The 10285-nt window shown below is 36.2% G+C and overlaps 1 protein-coding gene across 1 annotated transcript in view; it reads right to left on the bottom strand.

Moving 5' to 3' along the window:
- LOC106465589 (cadherin-related tumor suppressor-like) overlaps positions 1 to 10285 on the bottom strand; it is a 159536-nt gene that overhangs the window by 7988 nt on the left and 141263 nt on the right. The window contains exon 16 of the mRNA XM_022393959.1: positions 3516 to 3751. Within this exon, the coding sequence (XP_022249667.1) occupies positions 3516 to 3751 (236 nt within the window). The remainder of the gene's footprint in view (positions 1 to 3515; positions 3752 to 10285) is intronic.

Below are 10285 nucleotides of genomic sequence, written 5' to 3'. Positions count from 1 at the left end.
CTCTTCGAAGTTGTTTTTTTTTCTTTTTTGGTTGTTTCTTGACTTGCCGGTCGAGTATGGCCCAGAGGTTTTCGATGGGGTTCATGTCAGGAGATTGGCTCGGCCAGGGCAACTTCTGGATACCATTTTCTTCCTGCCACTTTTGGGTGTTTCTAGCAGTGTGACACGGTGCTCCATCTTCCTGGAACAACATTGTGTTCTTGTCCACGAAACCCGAGGAATAAAGTGGCAAGAGTCCTTCCTCCAATAATTCAACGTATTTCACAAAATTCATGTTGCCAACGCACTCCACTAAGCTCGATCTCCCACCAACCCAAACAGTTCCCCAAACCATCACACAGAAAACACCATGCTTCATAGCTGGCTGCAATCTGTTGAGCCAAAGCTCTTGGTAAGGCATATCCTTCCACTATCTGAAAATTGAGCGAATCTTGATTCGTCTGAGAACCATACGGTCTTCTAAAAGTCCAGAGGCTTGGTCATTATATCACTTGCCCACTTCTTTCATCTGACTACGTTGGCAGGTCTTAATAAGGACTTCCATCTAGCTGCTCTGCAACGATAACCCAATCTGTGGAGAATCCATTGAACAGATTTCGGGCTCATCCCACCAACTTTGGCCATTTCTGCAGTCGTTAATCTGGGATCCATTTCAATGCTCCTCTTGACAGCCCTTTTTGTCCTCTCCGATGGACCAGGATGACCTGAACGCTGCTCAGTTGTTTCCTTGCCGTGTTTCCTGAACTGCACGATGATTCTGTTGACTGTCGAAAGCAGGATTCCCAAATTTGCCACTGACTTATTCCACCATCTGCTTGACCAACTATCCTTCCTCTAATAAAATCTGACAATTCGAGAGAACCTTGAGTTCTAGGCATGTTGTAGCACAAGATAATTAGTGTGCAGACCATTTTCATTTATATAGTGCTCTGTGAACACAAATTAGTTAGCATAAATCAGTTAAATGACGATAAATTAGGTGTCTATTTACTTGTGACCAATCAGTGTACATTAATGAGGAGCACACCTGGACCCAATGAGTCCCAAGAGCAGAGGAACCAATTAATAAGGTACAGGGCAGAAGGAGAGGCAAAAATGGCAAAGAGAGGGAATGATCCTCTCCAGAAAACCCCACTGGAACATGACGAAGTGCTCCTGACAAAAGATGGTAAGAAAAAGATGAAGACTCAAAAATGGAGAATCAGAGAATGAAATAGAAGGGGTCTGCTCCCCAAACAGGCAAAATAGTTTCCAAAGACAGGGAATCTAGAAAATAAAAGGAAGAATGGTTGTAAGTCAGGTCAAAAGAGTTACAAATGCGAGGAGGATGAAGCATGTGATTGCAAAGTGTGGAGCTATTCAACAAAGGAAACAGTAATAAAGATTGTTTGTTTGTAATTAAGCACAAACTACACAATGGGCTATCTGTGCTCTTCCCACCATGTGTATCGAAACCCGGTTTCTAGCACTGAAAGTCTTCAGACATACCACTGTGCCACAAGGGGGTGGAAACAGTATAAATCTTAATATCATGAAAAGGAGGAAAGACAAAATAAACCCAAGAACTGGGTTCATGGAATAAAGAACAGGAAATATTAGAGGACACAAACAAAAGGTAATGAATAAAATCTACCTAAGAAAGCATATAAATAAAGATATTGAAAAGTTGAGGACATTCCTAAATTGGTAAGGCATTACCCAAAGCAAATTATTATAAAATCCAAATGGCCACTGACAACTGAGGAAACAGAACATCAGCTGAATGGATAGGATGAAGAGGCCTAGTGAGTATGAGGTAATCAACAACATGTTGAACTTAAAGGCTTTAACATCTCCAACAGTTAACAAGCTTCCAGAACCAACAGCATAAATAAGTCCACAGGACAAATTAGAAGTTAGTGTCACTTGAGAATTCATGAAAAGAATTAAAGCTTTTGAACCAAAAAACCATAGAAAATAAAAACTAAAGTTTTGTTAAAAAATGCAAAGCTCATCAAATTGAACTCGGAGGAGAGATTTGAACATGTCTGTCCAATGCAATACCAAGGAAAAGAATGAAGTTATCAGGAGTACAAGTGCATAGGGAGAGTTACTACACATGGAGGTTGTGTCACCCTTCTACTGGTGGAAGGCTACTGTTGCATGATGCCATCATGCACCAGCACAATTCACATTAAACATGAATTTAGGTGGGAGTTGTCATCTTGGAAGCATTTTTCAAAGCTCAATTTAATAAAGGAAAAGCTCAATGATGTTTATTATTTTTGGAGTCATTTAGTTACTTCCTTCTTGATATGCTATTAATGATGTGTAGTTGATTTCAGTTACCAAAGTTGCCAAAACCTGGATTAAAGTAGTATAAATTGAAAACAAATTCATTCTCAAGCATGCAGCAGAGAAACAGAATGTCATTGGGAGGCTTGAAATAAAACTTACTGATGATATAAATATCTTTAATTATCAATCCAAAATTTAAAACATTATTCATAACATAGCCTTACCAAGAGTAAGAATAAACTTCCCAACGTTTTAGTAAGTTTCACAAATGTTTTGTATAATTTATTAGTTTTTCTGCAGCTTATCAAAATAAGAGTACCTAATTTTACAACCACGACTGGGCTGGGGTGGGCCATGTACCCTAAATTTTACTTTGGCCCACCAAAGTTCATTCTCTCTAGTGGTTTAAAATATCTTAAGGTTTCTTAAATCTTTAAGAATAGTCAACTAGGGGGAGATTATTTTACTACATTACCTTTCCTGAAAATCTATATCACTGTATTGTGGCCCCCACAAAAACTCTACTGCTCCCCCAAGGAGGATGTGCTGGAATCAGGCCTCCTGTTTACAACTAACAGTGATAATTCTTAGCTGATGTTTGTTCTCATCTACTGTACATAGTGTTCAATATAATTCTTAAATATGTGGATAATGTAGGGTAAAGTTAGTGACAGATACCAAATACAATAACTAACAAAAGTTTTCTTTTTAACTGTAAAAATATTTTTTTTATTCTGTAAGTTTACAAAACAAGCCTGGGAAGTGGGTACATCACTCTATTTTTGTAAAGTGAACCTTTCATTGTGACTTTTTGACTGAGGAACTATTTATGTATTCTTGTTTAAATAAATATTTATTTCCACTGATGATAATTACACTTTTCTTTTTCCTGTTTTAACCATTAAAAATTTAGTTATAATATTTATCATTTTGAAACAAACAGCAAATTATACTGAAACAGTTTTAAAACATTTAGCTACAACTCCAAAAACCTACAAAACAATTCTCTCACAATGCTCATAACTACAAATTAAAAAAGTAAGAAAAAATTGTGTTTATTGATCATCAAGAATACTATTATTATATATACAATTCTCCCTTTCTGCTTTAAAGAACTAGAGTTTACAATAAAACTTGGTAGAAAGATTAAATGTTGATAAAATTGCATGAATAGTCTTCTTTGAAGGCTATAAAGTTAAGATAATTAAAGATAAGTATTAAAAGAAGAATGTTTTTACCTGAACAACAGTGTATTCATTTTCTGAAGATGCATAGATGAGAAGACTATGTGGTGAGTTAGTCCGAAACGTTACAGAAAGAGACTTTGTTGAAGAAGATTCAGTTCTGGAAAATGAACGCTTCCATTTGTGCCCATTATAATAAGAATAGCTTTTTAATAGAAGTCGGCGCAATTCTTCTTGTGGAACCAATTCTATATATGCTTCTTTGTCACCCAATGAAATTGGTTTAAAAACTACATGGTAAAGAATATGTCAAAGTTATAAATAATTAGAATTAAATGTTGTAAAATAAAATAATGAAAATGCATAATATTATATTATCTTTTTTTATCATTCCAAAAATTATAAAGTTTCTACTTCAAAGTAGAGTAAAGCTAACTATTACATATGTAAATGTCATCAAAATACAAATCTTACAAAATACTGTCAATATTAAAAGATAGTAACCTACAGATGCCACAAATTTATAGAAACACAATAACCATACACATTTCACAAAATGGTAACTGAATTAACTGCTGTATTCTTTCGCAATTATGTAAAAGTTAATCTTTATCAGAGACACATTATAAATAAATTAAGACTGTAGAACATATTTGCATATGTTATATGTTAAAATTGTATGCTAATCTTACAGCAGTTAACACTAAATGATCATAATACAAGTATCTGGATACTATTTGCTAGAAAATTCCAGAGTAATAGAGTCCAGGACTTATAAATAAGTGAGCTTAACTTTACACAGAAGACAGAAAGACTTAAACTAGACTTTTCCAAACTCTAGTAATGTGGTTTTGGTTTGTTAAGAATTTTTTCTTTATTTTACAATTGTGGTAATCAACGTGGTAGTGATTTTAAAGAGAAATTATCACAGACTGTATTGTAATAAAAGAACAGGAAGAATAATTTGTCTTGTCGAATTGTGAGACAATTACTTGAAACTCTGTATACAACTGTGATAACCAACAGTGTAACGAACATTTGTATATGTGTTTGACTTATTTTAACACATTATTTTAAAACAAGTGGACTGTGTGCTGTTTGTACACTGTTGAAATTTATCCCCAACAAGTCACAAACACTTACTGTAAAGAATCTGACCCATACAAAAAAAATCTGACAGTTGGTGAGACAGCCAGGGTCTACAGTGGTAAATGGCGATAGAAGTAGATGTAAACAACAGTGGCAAAGAGGCTTATATGTGCACAGTTGTAATGGTGGCAAAAGACGGAGGACACAAGAATGGCAATGGAATTAGGGCCAGCTGATCAAAGGTGCCCAAATTTGAGGAAGAAAAAGACAATATGGATGCTTTCCTGGAGAGGTATGAAAGATTCACCCAAAGTCAGAACTTGGACAAAGGTGACTGGGAAGTCTGTCTCAGCCCTCTTCTCACAGGAGATTCCATGGACTATGACATGTTAAAAGTAGGCTTGCTGAAAGGCTATGAATTTACAAAAGCAGGTTTTCATCAGAAGTTCAGGGAAGTCACACCTGACACTGGAGAAACTGTATTTCAGTTTGTGGCATGTCTATGGTGATACTTCACAAAGTGGACTGACATGGCAAATTGTGAAAATAGTTTTGAAGGACTGGCAGATCTAATAATAGTTCAACAGTTCATAATCACTTGATCCTCTGACATGTCACTGTTCCTAAAAGAGAGAGCTTCAAAAGATGTGGACAAGATGGAGCACATTGCAAGTCTGTCACCAACAAGCAACCACAGAAATCTCAACATAAAGCAGCTGGAACTATCTACAAAGGTTGTGCTGACAAGAAACAAGAAAAGAGTAACTGTAATCATGGATGTGGCTACCAGAAAAAACAGAATGAAGATGACTTGTTAGCTTCACTACAAGAAGGAAGTGCTATCTATCACCATGATTAAATAGTGCATGATTGACTGTTAGCCCAAGTTAGCAAATGGGTCAACAGGGCTGGTGGTGACTGGAGCAGGTGACAAACAGAGATGATCCAACAATCCACAACATGCCAGTAGGTGAAGGCTAAGTCCTACAAAACACTGGGTGCAGCAGTGAGAACCAGTCTAGTATCTGATGGCCAGATAATGGGCAAGATACATCTTTGTGTGCTGATTGATGGGACAGTGTGAAAGTTTCCCATAGCAAGAAAAAGGGTGGACACTTCATACCACATGGAAGACTTTGAGGCCATGTGTATGAAGACACCCACTTATGACTTGGTGATTGGAAATATACCAGGATGTAAAAGTCTGGAGGAATCAGACAGAAAGAAGACTGGTGAAGCATCTGCACTCACCAGAAGAGCTCAAGAAAAGAAAAGCAAACAAGACATCAAACCCCTGCAAGTCTCAAAAGGCAAATCATGAATGTAGGTCTATGGGAACTGAAGGAAGCACAGAAGAAAGACCGTTTACTGCAGAAACTTTGGGACACTGCCAAGGAGAAATTCGAGCACAAGACATAGGGAAAAGGGACTTACAGAGTAGAGGACCAGAAGAGAGTACTGTACTGGATCTATCAAGGCAGTTCTACTGGAGAAGTTAAACAGATCATAGTACCAACATAATACTGGATTCAAGTGATAAAGTTTGCTCGCAAGTCGGTGGTAAGAGGACATCTAGGAGCAAAGAAGACAGCAGACAGAATTACCAGCAGCTTCCATTGGCTGGGTGTCATCAAAGATGTGACCAGATTATGCAGGTCATGTGACATCTGCCAAAGGATAGTACCTAGAAGAAAGGTAGTCAATGTGTCACTTGGTGAGATGCCTTTCATAGAAGAGCTATTCAGAGCAGAATAGCTGTGGACTTGATTGGACCATTAGCACATGTATCTACCAAGGGCAACTGGTACATGCTGACAGTAGTAGACTATGTGACATGTTACCCAGAAGCCATAGCACTGCTGCAGATTGAGATGGAGTGAGGAGCAGAAGCCCTCCTGGAAGTGTTCTGCAGAGTAGGCTTTCCAAAAGAAGTACTGAGTGAAAGAGGCCCAGTTTACCTCAGAACTGATGCAAAAGGTGTGCAGACTCATCAGCACTTGGCAGTTCTTTACTACCCCAGATATAATGGACTTTGTGAGAGTCAACGGAGTCTTAAAGAACATGATGAAGAAGACGTGCCAGGAGAGACAACGTAACTGGGACAGGTACCTGTAGGCAGTGTTATTTGTCTCCCAAGAAGTCCCACAAGTGAGTACAGGATTTTCACCCTTTGATTTACTGCATGGTAGAACAGTATGAGGTCTGATGTAGATACTAAATAAACTGTGGGCAGGAGAAGAAGTGTTAGAAGTAAGGAACACATACCAGTATGTGTTAGACCTCAAAAACTGACTGAAAGAGACCTTTCAACCTGCCAGTGAAAGTATGTATGCAGCTTAAGGCAGTAACAAGCACTTCTTTAACAAGAAGGCCAAAGATCAACATTTCAGGGTTGGACAGAAGGTCTTGGTTTTGCTGCCCACAGTCAACAACAAACTCACCCTGCAGTGGAAAAGACTTTTTAAAGTGCAGGAAGTGGTCAATAGAATAGACTATAAGGTGAAAGTGGATGAGAAGACCAAAATCTATTATGACAATCTGTTGAAGAGGTAATTTGAGAGGGAAGAAGACCTAACGGTTGTAGCTATTGAGGCCCAGGTCGACATTGCAGGAGTGACTTTCATAGATACAGAACCAGAAGAAAGTGACATTGTCATAGAAGATGAAGACCTATTAGACCTAAGACTGCTCGGTGAAGATGAGATGTAGAAAAATGTCAACATCAGTGAAGAACTGACTGGCAAGCAGAAGAAAGAGCTACAAGATCTACTGTGCCAGTATGCAGATTTCTTCACAGATAGACCAGAAAAGATTGACCTTGTGCAGCAAAAGATGGAGACCATGGACCATCAGTCTGTTGCATAGATCCAGAGGTGCAAAATCAACTGTGTGAGGATCATGAGGTGGGCATTGTTTTTCCACACTGAAGCCATCAAGGGGGCTGCAAATGTTGGTACACACTGTATGAGTAAACTTTGTGCATGAAATGAAAACAGCCTTTGTATATAATATAAAAAATATTGTAAATATTTTTCTTGAAGGGGGATCATTGTTAGATACAGATGACTGTTTCAGTTTGAGATTAATGTAAGACCCACGATTTATGTAGTGAGAGTGTTAAATTTAGTTGTTTCTAGTAGTGATAGTTTATTGCAAGTTTGTTTACATAAATGTTTAAAATTATACTTTGTGTAATTCAATAGTTATGAATTGGTGATTGTTATATTATTGTGTCATGTTACTAAAACCTTCCAAGTTTTTCTCCTTGTTTTAATTGAGTATTAGTGCATCATAATATCTAGTAGCATGTGGAACATTCTAGACCTCTGTCAAGTTATAAATACACATCGACAATTTAGTTTAAAAGATAAATCTAGACTGAGTGATTGTGAGTTGAGCCATAAAAAGCATATAGTAGCGATTCTTAAAGTACAATTATCCAAAATTGTATTGCAATAACAGAGTAGAGAAGAATAATTCATCATGTTCATTGTGTTCTAAAGTAATTGAACTAGCCTGTATGGAATTTAACGAAGAAAAAAAAGAGAGAATTATTTAAAACTCTGGATACAACTGTGATAACCAACAATGTAATGAACATTTGTAAAATGCTTGACTTGTTTTAATATATTTTTTTAAAATAAGTAGACTGGGCACTGTTTTTTTTATTGTTAAAATTTATCACCAAGAAGTCACAGACACCTACTGTAAAGAATCGGATCCATACAAAGAAACCTGACAATTCTGTCTTATTGTGTTCTAATGTCAGAGCCATTACCAATTAACAGATCATGTTTCGTTAGCTTTGGTGTTATATACTGTAACATTAATTTATTTTTGCTTTATTATCTTGAATTTAGAGGTAAGGTTCTTGTTTCTTATCATTTAATGTATTGAGGATTTCTTTAGTTTTTCTTTTAGACTTAAAAATATAAATTTAAAAAAGTCATTTCTACACTAGATGCATTTAGTTCCAACTTCTTTGCTTCCCAAGACCAGTAACTCTATACCCTATATCAGTAATTTATTTGATATGGTAAATTACAAAATAGTCAGCATAGTGTGTGGTGTACCCTAATCTAGTGGTATTCAAAATACTCAAAATAACAAATAAAAAAGGTGAAGCAAAATGTGTGAATGGTTGGATTCGCTAAAGTTACATCTTCCTAATAAGACTGCTTGATCAAACTCTTTTGAAAGTTTGTAATTAGCTTCTTTTTATCAAAGAAGAAATATTATGTAATGTACCAGACCTGGGAATTAACCTTAAAACAACATATTTTGCTATCGAAAAAAAAGCTTAAGATTTGTTTGCATGAGCCTCAACCACACCTTTCCATCCAATATCTATATGAAATAGTGCAATGTAAGCAGTAATCATTAATATAAACACACCTGCACATAACTTAAGGATAGCAAGAGACTTATTGGTCCATCTATGCTATCCCATCCAGTATATTAAACTTTGAAATAAAAATAAAACACTCAAAGCCACCCACCCCTTATCATTCATACATCTATCAAGCCTTCCTTTAAACTCCCTTAAATTATTGCATCTATCACATCTTAAGGCAATTCATTCCAAAGACCAACCACTCTGTTAATAAATAAAGCTGTCTTGGCTGAAGATAGCCCCTACCCTACCAAAATGTATATTTGTGTCCCCTAGTTATACCAATCTTACCATTAAATATTAAAAAAGATGATGCATCAACACTATTAAATCCCTTAAAAACCTTAAACACCTCAATCAGATCCCCTATAACTCAGAGATCTTAACTTATCCTTGTACAACAACTTTTCCCTCCCAGGTATCATCCTAATAACCCTCCTCTGAACCCTTTCCAACAATTCAATATCCTTTCTATGGTAAGGAGTTCAAGACTGAACACAGTACTCCAAATCTGGCCTAACCAATAATGTATACAATGACATTATAGCTTTTTAAGATTTGTATTCAATATTTCTATAAGTAGAGCCTAAAATCATATGTGTTCTGCCATTAGCAACAGCATAATTCTTGGATAGCTTAAAAGACTGATCAACCAGAACACCCATATTCTATTCTTCCATTACACTGTTTATTTCCATCAAAATTATACTCATAATTCAAATTGTGATTTCCCACATGCATATATTATAATGAAAAGTCATCTGCCATTTAACAGGAAACTCACCAAGTTAATCCAAACTCTTTTGTAAAGCAGCATCCCCCTCACAGACAGCAATGCCCCAAACTTTAATATCATCAGCAAATTTAAATAATTCATTGACAATTTATTCATCTATGTTATTGATATAAATCAAAATAATAAAAGAGCAGAGGTCAAAGAAATGAACCTTGGGGATCCCCCACTTGTGATATACATCCAGTTTGATGGACCTCCATTTATATTAGGTCGTCAAGAAATTTATGTCACTTTCTTTTAGATGAAAAAACCCAAACAACTTATATATATCAGAACAAAACATTTATTAAATGAAATAGTCTCCATTCTTATCGATGATGCTTTTCCATCTTACAATCAGGTTGTTAATGCCCTGATTAAAGCAATCATTTGGCTTTGAAGCAAATAACATGTTGATGTGCTCTTTAACACCTTCCACATTTGAATATGTTTTCCCATTAAGCAAACGAAAAAGATGATAATTTGATGGTGCTATATCTGGAGAATATAGTGGGTGGGGAAGAACTTTCCAACCAACTCCATAATGTTGTGTTGTGTCAAACGTGC

This window comes from Limulus polyphemus, unplaced genomic scaffold (assembly GCF_000517525.1).
Source record: "Limulus polyphemus unplaced genomic scaffold, Limulus_polyphemus-2.1.2 Scaffold69, whole genome shotgun sequence".
NCBI classification, from domain to species: domain Eukaryota; kingdom Metazoa; phylum Arthropoda; class Merostomata; order Xiphosura; family Limulidae; genus Limulus; species Limulus polyphemus.
Note: the sequence above shows the minus strand (reverse complement) of the source record. Positions and strands in the feature narration are given on the sequence as shown.